The sequence below is a fragment of the Diuraphis noxia genome, unplaced genomic scaffold (assembly GCF_037042655.1).
Source record: "Diuraphis noxia isolate RWA-SAM2 unplaced genomic scaffold, SU_Dnox_SAM2 contig0004, whole genome shotgun sequence".
Taxonomy (NCBI): domain Eukaryota; kingdom Metazoa; phylum Arthropoda; class Insecta; order Hemiptera; family Aphididae; genus Diuraphis; species Diuraphis noxia.
In genome coordinates this window covers 22,175,198-22,198,051 of record NW_028301714.1, presented here as the reverse complement: position 1 = coordinate 22,198,051, position 22,854 = coordinate 22,175,198, and the positions used below count along the sequence as shown (strand labels likewise).

General features: G+C 26.1%; 2 protein-coding genes across 5 annotated transcripts; one reads left to right on the top strand and one right to left on the bottom strand.

Moving 5' to 3' along the window:
• The first annotated feature begins 2,390 nt into the window (after positions 1-2,390).
• RhoGAP15B (RhoGAP_ARAP and RA_ARAPs domain-containing protein RhoGAP15B) lies at positions 2,391-14,125 on the top strand. 3 transcript variants are annotated; one of them, XM_015508636.2, is made up of 13 exons: positions 2,393-2,707; positions 3,372-3,553; positions 6,492-7,940; positions 8,014-8,197; positions 8,290-8,407; positions 8,494-8,715; positions 8,782-9,185; positions 9,249-9,491; positions 9,561-9,806; positions 9,872-9,991; positions 10,070-10,152; positions 12,861-12,902; positions 12,964-14,125. In XM_015508636.2, exons 3-13 carry the CDS (start codon positions 6,499-6,501, stop codon positions 13,100-13,102), a joined length of 3,243 nt encoding a protein of 1,080 aa, XP_015364122.1. In that variant the 5' UTR covers positions 2,393-2,707; positions 3,372-3,553; positions 6,492-6,498; the 3' UTR covers positions 13,103-14,125. The 3 variants fall into 3 exon arrangements, with proteins under 3 accessions (XP_089082503.1, XP_015364122.1, XP_015364113.1); XM_089226377.1 differs by lacking the exon at positions 3,372-3,553 and having other exon boundaries at positions 2,391-2,707; positions 8,041-8,197; XM_015508627.2 differs by lacking the exon at positions 3,372-3,553.
• Positions 14,126-15,050: 925 nt separating this feature from the next.
• LOC107161588 (uncharacterized) lies at positions 15,051-22,659 on the bottom strand. 2 transcript variants are annotated; one of them, XM_089226379.1, is made up of 3 exons: positions 22,334-22,659; positions 17,100-17,178; positions 15,051-15,513 (listed from the first exon to the last, which is right to left on the bottom strand). In XM_089226379.1, the coding sequence occupies exon 3, from the start codon at positions 15,506-15,508 to the stop codon at positions 15,248-15,250; it is 261 nt and encodes an 86-aa protein (XP_089082505.1). In that variant the 5' UTR covers positions 15,509-15,513; positions 17,100-17,178; positions 22,334-22,659; the 3' UTR covers positions 15,051-15,247. The 2 variants fall into 2 exon arrangements, with proteins under 2 accessions (XP_089082505.1, XP_089082504.1); XM_089226378.1 differs by lacking the exon at positions 17,100-17,178 and having other exon boundaries at positions 22,334-22,650.
• Between the last annotated feature and the right edge of the window lie 195 nt (positions 22,660-22,854).

Here is a 22,854-nt window from a genome sequence, read left to right as displayed (position 1 = left end):
TATAGCATCATTGTATACGAAAAACGATTCTGAGCGGTGATGGTTGGTCAGTTTAGGATACAAGTATTTTACGAATAATTATTATTTGTATATTTTTAATTTAATAAAATATGTCGTCAATATTTGAACATTAAACGCACCTATGTATTTTTAATATTTTCCAACTGCTATTACATAAAATTATGGGTACCTATCTTGTATTAAATTTTCAAACTTTTTGACCCAACAAATAACATTTTTTTGGCATATATACATTAAATAAATAAAATAAAATAAAAATTTCTTATATCTGTAAATAACTTTAAAAAGTTGAAACATTTTGAAAAATGTATCATGTATAGAAAATGATGACTATGATACATGAAAACTATTAGTTTTTGTTAACAACAAAATAAGAAAATCGTTGTATATGAGAAAATTAGTGAATATCCTGTTATGCAAATTTGAACTTGGCATTTTAGATTCTGGACAGAGCGATGAATGTATTGATTTTACCATGATGTGTTTTTTTTTATTATTTATTTTTTTTTGTGTGTGTGTCTGTCATCACGTTTTGAAACAATAAAAGTGCTTCGATTTTCGACTTCAGTACCTCGTTCGGCTAGTTCGATCAGAAAGTAAATCTAGTTGGTACTTTGGGGGGTCAAAAGTAAAAAATTCTCAATATTTTTCTAAATAATTGGAACAAACAAACTAAAAATTAAGGTAAGAACGAGAAATTTTACGCTCAATCAGTTTTCGAAAAAATCAATTTTGGTTTTTGATGTACTTAACCGAATGTTTATATAAGTATATTTTATCCATCATGCAATTTTCAAAAAATGTCGACTCAAGTTGAACTATTATAGGCATATGCAATTTTCGATCATAATTAATTTTTTTTTTTAAATTAATATCGATAAAAATTTATTTGTTGCGTAGAAAACCTTTTTTTTCATTTATTCAAATTAATTGTTTCAATACACTTAGCGTATTATTACAATGTAGCTTAAATTAACATAATGAATAATATATTTAATATAAATATTAGCTATTTGCTTATCTAACTATGGTATAAGTGATTTAAGGGGGACGAGGTGGCCGAGTGGTCTACCGCGTCGGCTGTGGCTCAGCCGGACCGGGTTCGATCCTCCTTCATCGGGCGGCATTTTTCTCCGGGCAAGTCACGGTGTGACAAATGACTATATTGATACATTAAATTTTCACCGAATGTTTTTATAAGTATATTCTATCCGCCATGAAATTTTCAAAAATTTTTGACTTAAGTTGAACTATTCATAGGCATTTGAAATATTCGATCATTATTAGTTTCTTTTTAATTAATATTGATAAAAATTTATTTGTTAGGCAGAAAAGCTTGAAAATTTAATACAAGGCTCTTAACATATTGTTACAATAATAGCAGTTTAAAAATAAAAGAAATGCATAGTCACAATTTTTTTTACAAGCATTCAAAGTTTGAATTTTGACAACATATTATGTAAAAATCACGAAAATTCCCAAATTATTTCAAACTAGAAATTCATAAAAAAATTTCTTTTTAAATCTAAGATTTGAAAATTTTTAATAATCTATAATATATCCCAGACAGATAAACCGTCTCCGCTCAGAATCGTTTTTCGTATACAATGATATAATTATATCATTGGATTTAAATGTAATTCCATCCATTACAGTAACCTATATACTGTACAGCAACGTCCACGACTTGACCGTTTTTTTTTTTTTTGTTAAAGGTAGACAAACTATTAGAAACCATACATTTTTTAATCTTATTAGATATAAAAATAAATTTTTTTATGGATATTTTTAAATTTTAAATTTTAAACATTCATTTTTTTATTCATTTTTTGCCCGACTATTTTAGGGGCCCGTTGATATGAATTTGTAATTTTTGAAATGAATTTTAAAGCGAGTCATGAGTTTTTTAAAAGTACAAACCATTTACAATTTTAAAATGATTATAACTCGCAATAAAATTAAAACTTAAAAAAACCACTGATTATGAATATTGTTTTATGATACCTATTTTCTAATTATATATTATCAATGAAAAATAGGTCAATTCGTTCCAATATTAAACACAGCAGAGTCAAATAGAGTAATTCAGAACGTGAAATTCGCAATGTCATATGTTTGCCGTCACGGATAAAATTTGGATGTAGCGTTCTCTTAAATAAATTAAATAGGTACTTTAGTACTTACTTTGCATTTAGATTATATTATATGTATATGTAATTATGGACATGTATAATATGATCTAAAGGGTATCTAATTTTAATTATTTTATCTTGATAAGATGTACGGTACTACAGTGACAGTGGTAAGTGGTAACTATATAACATGTTATTTATGAAAACATGACGTGACGTGATGTGAATACGTGTTACGTCATATGTGCACAGAAAAAAATATTGTAGAAGACGTCGTGTGGTCGTGTGGAACCACAACAATAATGTTTGCCTAATCACTATTCAATGAGATCAACAGGTATCCATCGTCCGTAATCCGCCGTACTGTTCGTGTTCGTTCCCCTAATGCGATGATAACACAAACGCGCATTTCACAATATTCACCATTCATTATTCAAACAAGTTTTTTGTAATTAGTGTAGCTACATAATAATTTTAACTCTTCAGTCTTTCTGTAATTTTGCATTTATTCGTCAATCATTGTTATCGGCATATAAATATAAAGGAGAATCGAGGTAAGTATAATAGTTATTGTTATGCACTTATTTTAAATTATTTTTGCATATACATTTTAGCGACGCGATATATTATATTTTATCGATAGTTGTATTAAACCATTTGAATGACTATTTGAATCGACCAATTAAATCCAAATAAGTATGCAAATTAAATCAGTTGAGTATAGACATATAAATAGAACCACTTTTGTGACAAAGAGTAGTACCATTGATTAAATAATACTAGTATTATGTAGTATAATATATAACCTATCAATGGTTAAAATACCAATAATAATATTATTGTAATGTGAATTAGTTACAATTATCTTTTAAAAACAAAACATGATGTAATTTCTTTGTATATATTGATATCGTGTTTGAGGTAGAACATTAATGAAAATTATCTTTTAGTGAAGTATTTTGCGATTCATACCGTCACAATATTTTGTAACAAATAAAATAATTCTTAAATGTCATGTATTGTTTGGAAGTAACTAGACATATTAGCAGGTAATAGGTATTCTTTCTTATCTAGCTGTAGTATATATAGTTTCCTAGCCAGTATAGAATAATGAGAATTTATAAAACTATAAAATATTGAACAAGTAACCAAATACAGTTTAATTGACTATGCTAAATTAGCTTTTTTAACCAGAATACAGAATATGTTTGATTACAGATGACACTAAATCATATTTTCAATGTTGTAAAATTATGTTAACAAATGCAATTCAGTGCACTACAGATCAAGTAAAAACAGTTATCAAATCCATGAGATCATTTTCAAATGATTTAAAGTACCTATTGACTTTAATAATTAATCATTAATCAATCTCCAAAAGACTCGTCTTGTTTATATAGGTATTGTTATTTGTTTAGTTTTTATTCATTCTAATTTTGACACATTTCTTGAATAATTCGTTAATAAATTGTTCAAAATATTTTTATTTCTTTTTCTTTGATTAAATACCTATTTACTTAAAAATATAGTATTACCACTATTACATAATACATTTTTTAAGTGACTTAATGAAGAAAAAAAAATTGAATGTACCTACTTATAAATCTATCAATATTTTTAAATTTTATATACTTTATGTGAATTGTTGTTACTTGTTAACTATATTTAAGTGTTAAGATTTTAATAAAAGAATGGTGGTGCAATAAGTATGTTCATTGTATTAGTAAATAGTAGATAATAAAGGTATAATGTATATAACTATTGCTACACTGCAATTCTACTAGACCTCTGTAGTCTGTAAATAATGATAGAACCTAGTTTTTTAATATGATCTCTACTAAAATATTCTTAATCTATCAATAAGTAATTGATGTTATTAAAGTTTTACATTTTAATTAATATTTAGAAAATTACTTTAATTTAACCCATCTAAATACATTCCAGGTGTATTCTTGAATAGCCTTGAGTTCTAAATACTTTTTCACGGTACATTTTACAATGTGTGCATATGCATACTTTTTAGATTAATTTTTATAGATATTTAACATACTAGTTTAGTATAATACAATTTGTATAGTACAGCTTGTATGTTTGTTATACCAATATCTAAGTAGTATGCTCGCTTAATTATTAAATATTTTTAACAAATTTTAATTTCCTTGCTTATAATCATTTTAAAACTAATTTTAGATAAATGTTATCTAATACATATAATAAAAATAATAAGTTACCAATAACATTAGTATAGTAAGTTTTTTTTTTTTTTAAAGTGCCTAGTTTTAACAAGGACGCCCACAGGTGGGCCAAAGAGGCCATTGCCCCTACTGGAAATATTTTAAAACTATTGTTAATTTAACGCCACGCATATTAATGACATTGTTAAAAAGCAAAAACAAAATATTATTGAAGACGTTTTACAATCATTTTGTTACAATCAAGACACATACAACTTTTATTTGATAATTAATATAAATATAATGAATTTGTAACATCTACACTAACATGTATTTAAAAAATATTAATAATGTACTGTAAACCTACACATATTATAAGGGACTTAATATGTGATGACATATAATGTTGATTTTTTTTCTATTTAGGTTATGCTATTTTAGAATGAAGACACTAAAAATATATTAAAATTTAAAATAATCTTTTTGATTTGGTTTTAGAATTTTGATCTTGCCCCGGGTGGGATTTTATCCTACGGGCGTGCTTGAGTTTTAAGTTATTTAGTCCTCAAAAATAAACTCTACAGGAATAATGATTTTATTCCGTAGAATCGACCAAATTTGATTATTTTTTTTTTAACAAACAGAGAAAAATATTATAGAGTCCTCACTGAACTCCGTTTTTCAATATTTTAAGCTCATACATTATAATGAATCTATAAAAAGACATTTTAAACATTTTTCATACATTTCTTATATCATCAATAAAAATAAAATAAAAATTGGAGTTCAACATTGTCTATATATAGAAAGTTTTCTTCTTTACAATAATTTAGTGCAATAGTTCTCAGCCTTTTTATAATACATTAAAAGAAAATTAATTATGTACAATTATTAATATCAAATAAACTAAATAATATTTTATATGAATAATAATGATCCATTAAATTTTTTTTTAATATTTATAATAGGATATTTTTTTTAGTGCACTACTTATGAGCTTTTTGTGTACTTTGTGTGGAAAAGTATTATAATCGGGGTAATATCTAAAATATTTTGTATAATTTAGTTAAATTATAATAATGAACACATTTATAGCATATCTTTTAAAAACAATTTTCAATTGACTATCCTGATATAATTTCCTTTGTATCAAGTAATTTTAAATAAATTTAAATGTAATATTGTAAAACACATTTAAAAATAAATATTTTTAATTGATTTGAAAAGTTAAGTTGTAGAAATAAAGTGTTAGTAAATACATACCAATATATAATATATTGATACTGTAATATTTTTAAACGAGTTATCACCTATTTACGTCCTACATGATCAGTTAAATTGATAAATAAATAATTTTTTCTAAAAAAACATAATTTTTTTTAAGAAAAAATACTTAGGTTTTAAATTCTAGGAAACACATTTCATAATCAAATAAGTTAATATGATCTAGTCGGGTAGTTAAAATGTGTTTAATGTTAATACTTATTACTTTCCTTGAACCAAATAATAGTATAATAGAGGATACAAGGGGTTTTAATAGTATTTTAAATGTTATTAAAGCATTTAGGTTGTAAGTAAGTACCTTTATAATACAATAAATATTATGCAACTATAGTAATTTTATAATTATTATATCAATTAATTATCCTTTTCTTTCTAATATGGCTATTATACTATATCAGCTTAATTTAAATCATATAGCATGATACTTATTAGTTATTAATAACTTTCTTTATGATACAAATCTATAATAATGTTTTCCATTGTTATCTACATAGTTTGATGTCTTTTTTTCTTTGATTTTATGTGGTTGAATTGCTTTTGTCATATTTTATTATATTTTAATTTTGTTTTTGTTTTTAATATTATATTATTTTAATGAATTTTAATCCTTAGAACAATAATCAACATACCTATTTAATTAGAAATAATTATTACAAATAATAGTTCATAGTTATTTTTGTTTAAATCTTCATTTTATAATTATACCTTCATTTTATAATGTTTATCTAGCCAAAGAATGTATTATTGTTATTTTAATATAATTTTCTTTTGCAATTTTATCTTAACATTCCATCATAATAGCAGTTAAATATATTAATAATCATAAATATTATTTAAATTTGTGTTACACGTGATTTTAATAACTGTTTTTAACTTTTAGATGAGTAATGGAGAATACTAACTACCGTCCATTGCCACCTCCTAGGAATAAAGTCACTAGTAAATGTACAAAAAAAAAGCCACCAGTACCATTACCACGCAAGAATGTAAATGTTTCTGATAGTGATTCTAAAGATGACTCAAGTCCAACTTCTTCAAACTTTAAAGATTTAGATGGTTTTTTCAAAACAAATTTTAAACCCAAAATGAAAATGGCTTCTGAAAATTGTCTTGAGCGAAAAAAATCTGCCATCGAAAATACTAGAAGTATGAGTATTTGCATTGAAAAATCTTTTCGCAGCCTCTTACCAAGACCTGCTCGGCGACATACAATTAGTCAAACATCTGAAGATTTTAAACCAGACATAAGTGAATCTCCAATCGATAATGATATATTTTCTACATTGAGTTTTGATTCTCCAATTCCATCAGACAGTAATTCTGACCGATCATTTAGTAATTATTATACCGAATCAGACTTTTGTAGTAGTTCACAGCCTCCAAATTTTCCACCACCTCCTCTACCACAAGATATATTGTATGATAAGGTACCAAGATCAAGCAACTCTAGTAGCCAATGTGGATCATATTCAACAGAAAACATTTATGAACTTATCTTAATTGGGCAGACAAAATCGCAAGCTTATGAAAACTGGAATCCAACAAGTGAGAAAAGTTTTAGCTCAAGTGATACAAGTAATATTAATAATGAAGCTAAACATAGTAAATCAGATAATGATGAGAGTTTGCATCAAACCCATTCATTCATCAATGAAGAAACAACTAATGACACAAAATCTGTTGTTTTACAATTCGACCCTTTACAAAATTCATTTGGTAATTTATTAGATAAGCAAAAAGAAGAAGAAGATTGCTCACTACTACAAGAAATCGATGAAATATTGTATTCATCACATTATAGTACTGTTGAATCTAGAAGTTTTGTGAACTTCAATCTTGAAAATTTAGATGAAGATTTGTATACTATTCCTGAACCTCCAGATCGCCTGGAATCAATTGAAGACTCCCATAATTCAATAATTTTACACTCTGACGGTGCAAATAACATAGATTCCAAAGAAGAAATTCAAGTTGATCCTGTTTTTGAAGAGAAACCAAGAAAAAATTCCTTAACAAGTTGGCTAAGTATGAAACGTACTTTGAAAAAAGTAGCTGATGGATCAACAGGTTCAGTTAGAAAAATGAAATCAATACTTAAACCAGAAGAAAAAAATGGAAAAGAAGATATTGTAGGAGTAGAAAATTCCATTATCTTCCATAACGGTATTTTATTTGTTAGTATTGATGAAAAAAATAAAGACTTTGAAAAAAAATGGTGTCAAATCGTGGGTGGCCAACTTAAGTACTCAACTAATAAAAACCAAACTGAAAATTCAATCTCATTAGCATCATTATTAAGTATTCAAACTGTCAATGAACCTAAACAAAGGTGAATTTATTTTTGATCTTTTAATTTGTTTTATTTTCAAAAATTTTTATTTTCAAATATTTTTCCATTGCAGTGAAGGAGAAGATATATTTTGTTTTAGAGTAAAATTCATGTCACGACCTCAATCAATTTTGTTTGGAGCTTTATGTACAACAGAACGTCTTGTATGGATGCAAAAATTTTTAGGATCAGTGACTGGTTTATTTCCACTCAAAACATCATCTGAATTTAGTAGAGCTGGTTATGCTACATTAAAGGTAATTATAAAATTTAGTTAACATAATTTGACTACTTTAATTTAATAACTATTAAGTTGTGTTTCTTTACTTTCAATATCATATGTTTATAGGAAGGCATAAATGGTGAGTGGAGACAAGCCTGGTTATTGTTACATAATAGAGTATTAACATATGCTAAACAGGCATGTGGACCAGAATTAATTGATTTAAGAAAAGTCAGAAACGTAGGTCAGTCTATACTATATATTGTATACTAATTATATTCAAGTAAATTCATGTTTAACTTAACTTACAATAATATTAAAACATTTCAGTGACTCAAGAAGATGAAGAATTAAGAATAAGTATACTAGTCATAGATTATATTACAAAATCAATTTATTTGAAGTTTGATGAAGATTCTGAGATTAAGAATTGGCAACATATAATAAAAGCTGAAACTGTGAATACCAGTCCACATTTAAAAGATCAGCAACTGAGTAAGGATCAAGTTCCAGTTATTGTTGAAAAATGTTTAAAATTCATTTATGCCCATGGTATGTGATTGTAATGTATTTTTTAATGGCCTGAGAGATTTAAAATAAAATAATTTTACTTTACAGGGTGCTTAACAGAAGGTGTCTATAGGCGTAGTGGCTCTTGTTCTAACACTACCAAACTTTTATCTTTGTTCAGAAAAGATGCTTGGGCTGTACAATTCAGCCAACAAGATTATTCAGTATACGATGTGGCAAGTGTATTAAAACGATTTTTTAGAGATTTGCCAGAGCCTTTGCTCACCACTGAACTCCATACACATCTTTGTAATGCTGTAAAATGTAATTGTTCAGAAGATGAAAAAGTAATACTTTATAGAAGTTTATTAGAGCGACTACCAGCTATTAATTATGTAACATTGCGTAAACTCTTGAGTCACTTGTATTACATCCAACTTCAAAATGAAAAAAACTTAATGACTGTGCAAAATTTAGCATCAATTTGGGGTCCAACCTTGATGCACATTGAAGTATGTTTAAATAATAGTAATGTAAAATTTGATTTTTTTTTCAATTCTTAATATTTATTTCAGGACAATGATTCACTTAACTGGTCAAAAATAGAGTCTGAAGCTGTAAATGATCTTATACTATTATATCCTAAATTGTTTTATGTAGAAGAAGATGAAATAAAGCGAGAAGATAGAATTTTGGAAGCATTAATACAATATAATTTATCAAATGGTAATGCCCTTCAACCATCAAAGCCCTCTGGAGATTTAAAAATTTGGATATACCTTGGTTCTAAAGATAGTGAAAACTGTGTCAGTGTCACTGTAAGTATGAAATTTGTAAATTTGTAATTTGAATATTATTCTTAAAATGTGTGTATATTTTTATTTTAGTTGAGCCCAAGTAAAACCGCATTAATGGTTTGTGATGAACTTGCAAATAAAATGGGAGCACATGGTGGATATTTACTTGGTTTACAGGAAGTCGTTTGCAACGGAACAATGATTCGTCCAATTCATCATTCAGAGTTGTTATTAGACATTGTACTGTTATGGGCTTATTGGGATGTTAAGTATAGAAAGGACAATTATATTGTTTGTCTCCAACCAAATTCTTTACTTATTGAAATTTTACCATTTGTAAGTAAACAAATATAGACAGTAAATGTAAAACTAAAATTAATAATAAGTATTGTATTTTATAGGCTAAAGAACATTTAACCTTATGCACAGATTTAAAATTTGCAGAACAAAAGAGTAAAACGTTTAAGTCTTATTTATTTGAAATAAGTAATGGAAAATTGATATGCTATAAAGATAAATCAGTAATTATTATTCAATCATTTTATGTAGCTTTATGTTCTAATTACTCTGATTTGTTATTATATATTTTTTTGCTTTAGGGATCAACATCACTATATGAATGGTTTGTTAAGGATCTAATATGGTATATTGGGTTTGAACCTAAAAGAAATCCACATACTAGGTAAATATGAATATGTGTGTATTAATTTTCTATAGACCAGTATCTTTTTGGGCGAATGTAAGTTCCCACACGAAAAAAAATTATACCAAATACAAACTTCTTTCCTACTTTAGTCACACAGGACTACTTAAACGTAGTTGGTGTGGTTAAAATTTGTTTGATTTTGTGTTGCATATAAAAAGTTCAATCAATTTTTTAATTGAATCTATATAGTACAAATATATAATGAAAATTAATTATATTATAATGTGTAGGTATGGTCCACATATTATTTGTATACCTATAGGTATAAAATAATAAAAGTTGTAATAATAGCATTGTTTCTAAAATCAATGATAATAGTACTAGAAAAAAATTAAATTTTATTTGGCTTATTGCAAAAGCTCAAATACTTTACATATATAGTTAGTTCTGATACAAGTCTTACTATAAAAGTATAAACGCTTGGAAAAGTACAAATAATATCTGTACCATATACCTAAACATTATATAATTAATTTTTATTATATATTTTGACAAGATTCAAAAAATTGATTAGACTTTACTAAAGACTTTACTTATACAAAAACAATTAAATTTTAACTATGTTTAAGTTGTCAGTCCTAAGTCTAAATTTATTTAATTTTTGTGTGGGAATTTACATACAGGTGAATTTTTTTTTGTGTGGGAATACAGGGAACTTACATATGTACCCACTTACCTGCTATGTTTCGTGTGGGAACTTACTAAACCCCATCCATTTTAATCTAATAAATCCACTACTGTTTTAAAAATAGAACACTTATGTCAGGGTTTTACTATTGTTTGAACTATACATTATTATCTTCAATGTTTTATTGATTACCTTAATGATAACCTATCCAATGTTAATTTATAATTTTAAATTCTGAGTAGAGCGATGAATGTTTTGATTTTACAATGACATGTGTTTTATTTTTTCATTTGTGTCCGTATAGACAATAAGTAGTCTAAATATGCTCCAAATAGTTAAGGAAAAATGGGAATTTTCAAACACCGGATTTTGACATAGTTGATTTTGGTTTTGGGTTCAACTCTAAAATAAATTAGGTACCATAGATGTTTGAGATTTTCACTAAATGTTTATACAGCATTTTCTATATACCATATAATTTTCAATATTGAAATTTTTGATTATTATTAGTTTTTTTATGTGTTATACTACCTAGTAAAACCCTATGGCCTACATAATTGTAGTATGCTATCTATCGGAAAATATTATATACTTATATGTCATACTTGTTCTTGTTTATTATGTTATATTTTTATTTCATTTTTGTAATGGTAAGTACCTGTGACTTGAGTAATATTAAGACTTACAACATATTAAAATAGTGAAACACCTGGTAGTACTAGTTAATTGTTTTCTATTATTATATGTCCTATGCTATTTAGTCATTGTGATAAATTTTAAAATATATCCACCAAGATACATGATAACTAAATTTTAGATCTTATATTATTTTGGTCTATATTGTATCCTTCCACCGAAATGTGTAAGGCAATGGATTTGTTAGACCACCTACTAAAATAGGAATGGTGGCAGTCAACTAAAACTCAACACAACAATTAATTTGAAGTTTCTGGAATAATGATTTATGACGTATTATAACACTTGATAATCATCAGCAATACATTAGATATTTAGATAAATTGTTATAAATCATTAATGAGTTGGTAAAGTTCAGTAAACACTCGTAAGTTTTGTTGGTAGATGGCATACTACAGTACTACACCAATGAAGTAGTTATAGGTATTGTACTACACAAGTTCCATAAAATGTTTACTGGAAAGTCTAATTCAATTTTAATGAGTGTTTGAAGTTCAAATTTTTATAACATTGAATATTCACATAGAACGATTTTCCTATTTCATTATAATTCAAAAACGAATAACAGTAAATGCTTTAAGTGTACACTAAATGTTTATATTATAATTTCCTATACTTGCCTTAATTCTGAAAATTTTGATTTATTTTGAGCTGTTAACTGACATTTTCAAATTTTTTAGGTTTTTTTTGTTTTGTAAATATTAATAAAATTTTATTTGTTGGGTCAAAAAGCTTGAAAATGATATACAAAGCTCCTGATATATTATTACAGTAGTTAAAAAATATTTAAAATACAAAGGTATTATTTTATTTTTAGGAACTAAAAGTTGAAATATTGACAAAATTTACAAGTTATTTTGTATTTATAAATTTATAAGATTTTCAAATTTTATAGCTAAGGATTAAAATTTTAAATCAAGTTAGCATGTAAGTAGTTAATTCTGTAACCAAAAAGTTTAAATAATGTATAAATATAGTTTTTTTAAAACTATTTTAAGTTAAAATTTGAACAAAATTACTTATTAAATAACCAAAAATAACTATTTTAGTTATATTGTAAATTAAAAATATAATTTGTGGGTATATTGTATATGAAACTTAAAGTATATTATATATATATATACATATATATGACTAAATAATAGTAATTTAACCTATCTGCCGGCTACAGTAGTAGTAATTACAATCTAAAATATCTTAGGCCAACAAACCATCTTCACTCCAAAAGGTCTTTTGTATACGATTATATCATATCATTGAATTAAAATTTAACAGTGGTCCACTTGTAACCTACTAGCTGTATAACAGAACTTCACCCACTTATACTCTTTTTTTAATATTTTATCTTCTTTTTGTTTAGATGGTGTATAACATTTATTTTGAAGAATGATCTACCTAAAGAGTAAGTTAAAGATAGCTAGAATGTATAATTTATTTCAAATTAATAAATCATTTTTGTTTAGATCAAAAGATAATTTTGGTTGGTCAATTGCCGGTACTACTAAAGAAGATCATTTAAGATGGATGGCAGCATTGTTGTTATCTGAATATGGAGTTGATAATATTGCACCTCCAGTGACCATTAATTTATTAGATTATTGAAATTATTTTAATAAGGTATTTTATGTATTAAACATAACTATACTTAATCAGTAATGTTGTACTTACACTTTGATGTTAATGTAGGTAATATTACAACATTTTGTATGACCAACTTAAACAATTGTATATCAATGTTCACAAACATTTTTCAATACAATATAAATTCTCATCAATGTAAACATATTGTTAAGTTGAATTGTGCATACTGTGTACTATTATTTTAAATATTTTTGTTTAGTATGTATTTATGTATATTATTTGTTATACATCATGATGCAATCACAATATTTAAATAATGGTTAATAAATCAGTTATTCACAATTTAGTTGATTATCAATGATCTCATTAAAATTTACAATGTTTGTAATCCTTAAAGTCTGAATTGTTGTTTAAATTAATCTTGCCATTCTTGGAATTCATACTAGTCGAATTCTATATATTTATATCCATCATGATGTTAATAAGAATTATTCAATATGATTTTTGTAGTATTATAAAAATAAACAAAAAAATTTATATTTATTTGTATTGGGCAGTGAAGTTTTAATACCTAATCAAAGATCATACCAATAAAGGCAATCTCTATACTCCATAATGTATATTTAAAATACCACAAAAAAGCGTAATAATTGTACGTTTCAACCTACCTATGGTATTTTCTTATAATAATTATATTTACATATGACCTGCAAGTATTTGTTTTACTGTGATATCACTGTAATTAGACAATTTATTTTATATTTTAAATATTAAGATTGAATCAATTATTGTATTAAATATTTTATCGAGTTTTTTGGTATTCAAAATGTTTAACAAAAAGTTAATTTGGAATTGTTTATGATTTACTATTTATATTCACATATATATATAATATTCTGGTGCTATTAATGTGATTATTTTTCTTAATTATTATAATAGATTATTTTTATTGTAATTAATTCAATATTTTGTTGTTTTAAATTTTCTGGAACTGTAAATAAGAATTATGAACATTTAAGGTAATAAAGAATTATTGATACTTTTTTTCATGTCAACATTTTTTTATTTAATAGGTAATGAAGTTACTTAAATAAAGTCTATTTATAGTTTGAAAATTATTTAATAAGTCCATATTAAGTACTAGCCCTCTTGTCCAATGGTTGCAAAATGTTCAAAAGATGATCCTCTCCATCCTAAAGTAGTAAAAATAGAATTTCAATGATAAGACATCTTTTTAATAATTAAAATTTGATGATCAATTTGTATATCTGATAGTGGTAACCATTATAGTAGCTTTTTGTTAGTATATACCAAAATTTATAATCATGACTACAGTTGCCATGGGGACTAGTTAGGTTATCATTAAAAACAACTTTTATTGAATATTTTGCAAAATCAAAATGATGCATAAAACATTGTTGTTCTATTTCCGCTGAAAATCCTTTTACCTACTTGGCAAATGCATCAGCATCTCACTTGTAGCAGTAAATAGTATCAACATCTGTTTGATTACCCCCTAAAAGTATTTCACTCTTAAAAGTATTAGAATTATTTATAAAATCTTATGTACCTATTAACTATTTACTTAAAGTAAATATTCCCGTTTCTAGTTTGATAGAAACTATCTCGTTGAATACATAAATAGGTATTGAACTATACCAAAATAACATTCATAAATGACTACAAAGTACATAAACTATTATGTTAAGTTTAAGCAAACAAAAACAAACAAATACAAAAATCATAGCAAATTATGAACACTAAAATAGCCACAACAGTATTTCAATGCACCGCTACTCCGATATTTAATAGCATCTAAATCCAGTATTAGATGTCATTTAATATCAACATTAGTGATACTTCTAAATTCTAACTCTGTATCAATTTTATTTGAACCTTAAAAAAACATGTTTTATAAAAATATATCCAGCTCTATCAAAATGGTTAATGATAAAAAAAAAACAATATATAATCTTGTAGATAATCAAAGCAATTTATTCATGAAACTTGATATTCATTATTTAAAAATTATTTATTTTAGTTGATTTTTATGTTTGATGCTTTACTAGTAGTTTAATGCAAAACTTTGGTTTGTGAAAATAAAAAAAATTGTACATTTAAAAAATTAAAATCAATTACACGAGCTGTTAAAAAGAAGACACAGGTCTAAGGTGTAGGTACGACTAAAGCTGCTACACAACTAGCTTCACATATCCCAAATGCTGCATTGCAAGCAGCTAAAGCTGGTGTGGCAGCAATCACTGCTCCAGGAACTGTGCCAAATGTGAACCCTGCTGCTCCAAAGCATGCAACTGTCACGGCAGCACATCCAGCATAGCAAATACCCGCTGCAATCGGACCAGCATTGGCAGAAGATGAGAATAAGAGGCCAATCAATATCAAAGACCACATTTTTTGTGCAACCATTTTGACTGAAAAAAAACCAAACAAAATAATATGTATGTAAATTGTAAAGATATTGTAACTCATTGCAGGTTTCCAAACAAGCAGAAGGTTAGAGCTCAGATTTGCCACTTATAAAAAAATTCAAAATTTACATTAGTAAAATAATATTGCAATAACAAACAATTTTTTTCTTCTTGAATTTATGATATTACGCGGAAAAATATACGTTTGATTCATAACTCAATTATTACAGTAAAACGTGATGCAACGACTATTTAAAATAGACTTATTTGTTTTATTTTTATAATTTTACAAATTAGTAATGAGACTCATCAATTAATCATAGACCATCTGAAATTAATGTAATTATGTATTAGTCTCTTACTATGTTTTATAGCTATTAAGTATATTTGTACATTTAATATATCATTAGAACCACAATAAAAATATAAAAATAATGTGTAAATAAATAATATTTAATGTAAAATAATGTTATAAGAAATCAAACTCATTTTTATAAGACTTCAGTGTTTATTATACCTAGTATATTTTTTTAGTATGTATATATATATATATATATATATATATATGTGATATCGTAAACCTTAAAAAGGCGGGTAAGTCGTGTATGTCGCTCTGCTGTACAGTAGGTTACAAGTGAGTTACTGTAATGGATGGAATTAAATTTGAATCCAATGATATTATATCATTGTATACGAAAAACGATTCTGAGCGAAGACGGTTTATCTGTCTAGGATATATTATAGATTATTAAAAATTTTCAAATCTTAATTTTAAAAAGAAAAATTTTTATGAATTTCTAGTTTGAAATAATTTGCGAATTTTCGTGATTTTTATATATGTTGTCAAAATTCAAACTTTGAATGCTTGTAAAAAAAAAATTGTGACTACGCATTTCTTTTATTTTTCAATTTTTATTGTAAAAATATATTATGAGCCTTGTATTAAATTTTCAAATCTTAGATATAAAAAGAAAATTTTTTATGAATTTCTAGCTTAAAATAATTTCTGTATTTTCGTGATTTTTAAATAATATGTTGTCAAAACTCAAACTTTGAATGCTTAAAAAAAAAATTGTGACTATGTATTCCTTTTATTTTGCAACTGCTATTGTAAAAATATGTTAGGAGCCTTGTATTCAATTTTCAAATCTTAGAATTAAAAAGGAAAACTTTTATGAATTTCTATCTAAGATAATTTGAATATTTCCGTAATTTTTACGTATTTAGTCAAAATTTGAACTTTAAATGCTTATAAAAAAAAAATTGTGACTATATATTTCTTTTATTTTTCAATTGCTATTGTAAAAATAAATAATGAGCCTTGTATTAAATTTTCAAATCTTAGATATAAAAGGAAAATTTTTTATGAATTTCTAGCATAAAATAATTTACGAATTTTCGTGATTTTTACATATATTATGTAAGCTAGTGAGAACCGGTGCTATCACAGAATAAGTAAGCTACTAAAATCCAAATTACTGTCAAGAAAATCAAAAACTTCACTCTATACAAGCTATCTGAGACCAGTAATCACATATGCATGTGAGACATGGTCCTCAACGAAAGGTAATGACCAGGGTTGGACTAACCCCAAAATGTGTGTCAAGAAATTCTAATTTTGGTTGCTTCTTTTGACCAGCCACGTAGTAGAACCAAAGGGGACAAGCTCTATGATAAAAAAAAAATGTTAGTTAATAGTGAATTATCTAAAAATATAATTTATAAGAAGGAAATAAATATATAAGCTCCCCCCTTCAATAAAAAAATAAATATTGTGTTAAATATATGACTAGCTTTTTAGCGGGTAAGTGGATGTCGCTCTGCTGTACATTAGGTGGACCTCTGACTAGGGTAGGCTAGATCTGAATGCAATGATAGGTATCATTGTATACGAAAAACGATTCTGAACGGAGATGATTTGTCAGTCTAGGATATATTATATTTAAATATTGTCATTTATTCTATTTTGAAACAAATATATTATTTTTCAATTAGGACACATTTTGAATAAGACATGGTTAATCAATTTTTCCAAAAACATTGCATGTAGTTATCATAATTTATAATACCTTATATTATCATAGATATATACATATACCTGATTTCATACAAATTTAAAACTCAAACGCTCAAAACATTTTTCTATGATGACGCTTCAAATTTTCTCTATAGCTATTTGAAATATGAAAAACTTATGGAAAACTTAGTGTTGAATTTCTTAACTTTAGATATAAATACAAACAATTTTATGAATTTTGAACTACAAAATAATTTGCAAATATTTATGGTTTTGACGAATTTTTGTCAATATCTGAACTTCAAATGCTACTAAAAAAAAATTGTGCACATATATTCTTATAACTTTTTAATCACTTTAAGAATAACTTATGAGAAACTTTGTATTAAATTTTCAAGTATTTTGATAGGGCCAAAAAAATGTTATCGACACTTCAAAAAAAAATTTTCAGAGAAATTGAAAACTTCAGTTGTCTATAAATACCTCAAAAAAAGTAATAATATTTTGAAAATTAAATCATGTAAAGAAAATTCCAATCTAAATAACTGGTAAATTTTTCAAGTACCTACGACTTATACTTTTTGAATAATAACTCATGTTTAAAATCGTTTGAGGATAAATAGTGATCGTTACGCTATTTCGTAAAAATTTAAAATTCAAACGCACTTAAAATTTTTCCTATAAATATGCTTCGAGTTTTCTCTATAGCTACTTGAAGGAAAACTTAGTATTGTATTTTTAATCCTTAGTTATAAACACAAAAATTTTTATGATTTTCCAACTGCAAAACTACTTGCAAATTTTGCGTTTTCGACAGATTTCGTAAAAATTTGAACTTATAACACGCTTATAAAAAAAAATTGTGACTTACGATTTTTAATTTTTTTTAGCTATAATAAGAACATCTCATAAGGAACCCTTGTATTAAATTTTCATGTTTTTTTAGTTGTCCGACATTTTTTTACCGATACTTCAAAATTTCAGTGGTCTATAAATAACTTAAAAAAGTCAATTTTTGAAAATTAAACTGTATATAGATATCACTAACATAAACATTTGGTGAAAATTTCAAGTATTTATAGTGATTAGTTTTTGAATTACAACCATATGAAAAAATCGATTTGGTCGAAAACTGGTTTTGCGTAAAAATTCCCGTTTTTCTCTCATTTTTTGTTGTTGTTTTTCTAGATTTTTTTGAAAACTGTTGGAAAATGTTTACTTTTGACCTCTATAATGCATTAAGGATATTCACTTTTACATCGGAAACCACTCCCAAAGTTTGAAATTGAAGCATTATTTCGACTAGTTATGCTGTACACAGACACAAAAAAAAACACACATCATTGTAAAATCAATACAACATTCATCACTTCGTTCAGAATCTAAAAAATTTTGTGTTAAGTGCATGACTAGCCTTTTTCACGAGCTATTTATTTTTTAAATATAATATAATAAAAAAACAATTAATATAAATACATTGTCAAACGACAAACATTAACATAAAAAATTTCATCAAAGCAGAATACATAAATTATATAATAAAAAATCACTGATGACAACAGATTGGCAATATTCGATCGAAAGGTGCTTAGAAACATTTTTGGCCCATAATATATACTACAGTTAGGAATTTTTGAGAGAAAAAAAATGAAGATTTATACAGACTATTTTTAAAACCCAATATTATGACGTATATAAAAATTAAGAGAATGGAATGGTTTGGATATGTATGGAGAGCTGATAGTGACATAATAAAAAAAAGTACTAACGGAGATCATACAAAAAAAAGGCCAATAGGCAGACCACGAACGAGGAGGAAAGATGCGGTAGAGAAAGATATCAAGATGCTGGGGAGAAATATGACAGTTGACCTGGCTTTGGACAGGGAAAGATGGAGAGAATTTAATGCTTGCGGCAGCTCAGGTCTTACAGGGACCGTTAAGCTAGGAAGATGATGATAATGAATCCATTATAATTACAGAAACAGTAACTGACTTATCAAAGTATACCTTAGTCCTTAGTCGTAATACAATAGAATTCTGTGGTGATAACATTTTAATTTTTAAATAATTATCTGTGAAATTGTGATTAAAATAAATTTGTCATATTGTATGTCCAAAATTAGTCGATAAGTTAATAAATTATTACGGTTCTAAGTACAATAGTATTGTATAACAATTAACAATCACATTCGTTCAAGAGTACTTTGATCACTATAATCGGATATCATTATAATCGACGACTCGAAAAACGGGTAGAAAACACACTGTAAAAACATTTAAATATTAAAATTATATTCAGGGTAGGGCCACACATGACACATTTTTTGATTTTAAATACAACCGCCTGATACGCGTTTACACTTTCGCGGTTTATTGTTTAAAATTAGTCCGTTCACACATTTTTGACGCAGTTCGACCGATTCGTTATTTCAGAGTTTAAATGTAAAAAATAATTCCAGTTGTGAGGCCTTAAGTTATTGGTAACTTTTATTTCATTTTGAAACTTTGAATAATATAATCATATTATGTAGTAGTCATCAAGGAAAAAACTAGATAAATATTTTATTACTAAATTAATAAAATATACGTATACACAAATACAATGGATGACATTTTGAAAATTAAAATTATGACGTATGGGATGGGGTGAGATCTTTAGAAGGTACTTTAAAATTATGTTTATAAGCGATTATTGTAAATTTCTATTACAGATTGTACAAATTAAAATAAATATGAATAAAAAAAAATATTTATAAGCAAATGTGATCTAGGGCCACGAATAGTATCCTGTATTTGAACCCAATTATAATTATAAACAACTCCGAAGACTAAAAATAGGTAAGGTAGATAGGTAATGTTATAAAATTTAAAAATGCCTCACATAATAATACAGTTGAAGATATTCTTTTAATACATTTTTCATTACAATCATTTCAACTATAATAATTTATGATACTATTATGACGTTACATAAATATGACTTATATAATATTAATACATAATATTTATATTATCTTTGTTACCTATATGGCTATATATTTAATTTTGTTAGTTTTTATATTTCATTGATTTTAATTAATTTTGGGACATCAAAAATATATACCTACCTACTATTGACTGTTATTATTACTATGAAATATTAGTTATTTCTATATTGGCTATGGAAGTATGGATTATCTATAGATATTTTATTTTTACATTTAAGTCGTTTTTAGTAAATTTACTTGGTCATTTCGTGTTGACGACTAAGTTTTATAATATTCTAATAACTCTTCATTCATCAAATAAATATTTTTGATATAACCGCACGCCGATTCGGCCGCGTATTATATGTGTACGGTTTATCCGGGCGGTTCAGCCGCCATGTGTGTGGCCCTACCCTTATGTAGTATAATTATTTTTATTTTTAATAATTTTAATATTTTCATTTTATATACTATACAATATACATGCAAGACACTGAACGACGGACGAAAACAAACTGCGTACAAAATTACTAAGTGTAAATTATCGGTGTTGGTGAGAACAAAAACGGATTCAAACATGTACCCTACGAATGTACGACATTATGATTATTTGATTATTATGAAGTATCGCTCATTACGTGGGTTAAATTAGATAAGATTAGCTCGATTAAGATAATTGCCATTCGTAATCGTTTTTCCTGTACACAAAAAGAGGTGATATTACTGTAAATTATATTAAATTTTATATTTCTGATCACAATAACAGAAAACCTGAACACTAAATGCGACGAATAATGCACTTATAACGGCTATTTGTTCTGTTCCTGGCATTTTTGATCACTATAAGCGGCCGATTCTTAAAACAGTTAAAACCAGTGTACCCACATAAACGGATCACTCTGTATATTAAACTCTCATTTATTATGATTTATACATATATACGCGCCGTCGACTAACGCACTAGGTCAGGTTTTATTAATATTTATGGTATTGAAAATAGTGAAATTATTATTGACCGGCTCATTAGGATTAACCCAGGCCCTCTATTTATATTTGCGCCACGAATGTATGTAATATGTACTAAAAACTAAAAAGTGTGCGCAACCTATAATAGTTTACAAAACAAAAATTAACTAATATATAAGCAAATTGGAAATATGAGTATTTTCTGAATTATTTTGTTTTATTTAATAACATTGTTGAATTTAATTTTCAATTTTAAAATAATTAAATATAATAAATTATATACAAAATTATACATAATTATGTAATACATTGCTTTTTCTGAGACAGTAGTGACTATATATAGTGAGAATAAAATGATCGTTTAAAACGGTACAATTAAAAGTGCACTAGTGCAGTTCGACATTTTACAAATAATAGGGCCTTGATTACCTAGATTAAATTAAATAAATGTATAATTAAAAATCAAAGTTTACTTTTTTCAAGGAAGTTTCTGAAATTGTTAATACATACAAATTTTTGATTAGTGTTCAAATATTCAATTATACATATATTTGTATGCAAAACAAGTTAGCGGATTTAAAATTAGTCAACCAAATTTTTGTATTAGTTTATACTAAATAAATGGTAATTATGAATCATGAATTATGATTGTGTAAATACTAAAATACATGTTTCTATCTAATGGTTTCCATTGGACTGAAATGATATGGTTTTGTTGAATCTTAAATCCAAACTCTTGATTAATATAAATTAATTTTTAAAGTTAAAATTAAATAGTTACCAATATTATTAATTCACTGAAGAAAATAATACATATTTACGCAATTTTAATAATAATAATATATAAATTAATAAGAAAAAAAATTATTTACCAGTTATAAGTTGAATCCGAATCCACGCAGAACCGATAAAAAAAAACTTATTACTTAATTAAGATAAATTCAACCTAAATGCTCAATGCAAAATAGTTCGTCGTGAAGACCTCCAGCCAGCGTCGCTCCTGAAAAAGCAATGAATTATGAATGACGATTGACGTCTGACGATAAACGCGCGATGACAATAATTGCCTTAAATAATACCAAATAACAGACTATTTTATAATGAGACAGTTACGAAATTGGAAAAAGAGAAAACCCAACACGAATGATGAATGCCAGTAATGGCACGATAGTAGGGAGAGCATAGACATATAAAGAGATGGACTGCGCTTTCCTCACCCCCCGTCCATTAAAGGCAAATCAACTATTCAGAGAGAGAGACAGACTAATACTAAAGGGTATCATGGATTATAAAATATTATCATATCAATTCTTCCAAGCTTTATTCTATAAAATCTAAATAACCCTACACCACGAACAATGATTATAATGGACTGGTCTCACGGTTTAAGATA

Coding starts and splice junctions, on each gene's coding strand:
- LOC107161588 (XM_089226379.1), bottom strand. CDS start 15,508: ATGGTTGCACAAAAAATGTGGTCTTTGATATTGATTGGCCTCTTATTC.
- RhoGAP15B (XM_015508627.2), top strand. CDS start 6,499: ATGGAGAATACTAACTACCGTCCATTGCCACCTCCTAGGAATAAAGTC. Junction 8,408..8,493: donor AAGAAAAGTCAGAAACGTAG/GTCAGTCTATAC, acceptor AAAACATTTCAG/TGACTCAAGAAGATGAAGAA. Junction 8,716..8,781: donor AAAATTCATTTATGCCCATG/GTATGTGATTGT, acceptor TTTACTTTACAG/GGTGCTTAACAGAAGGTGTC.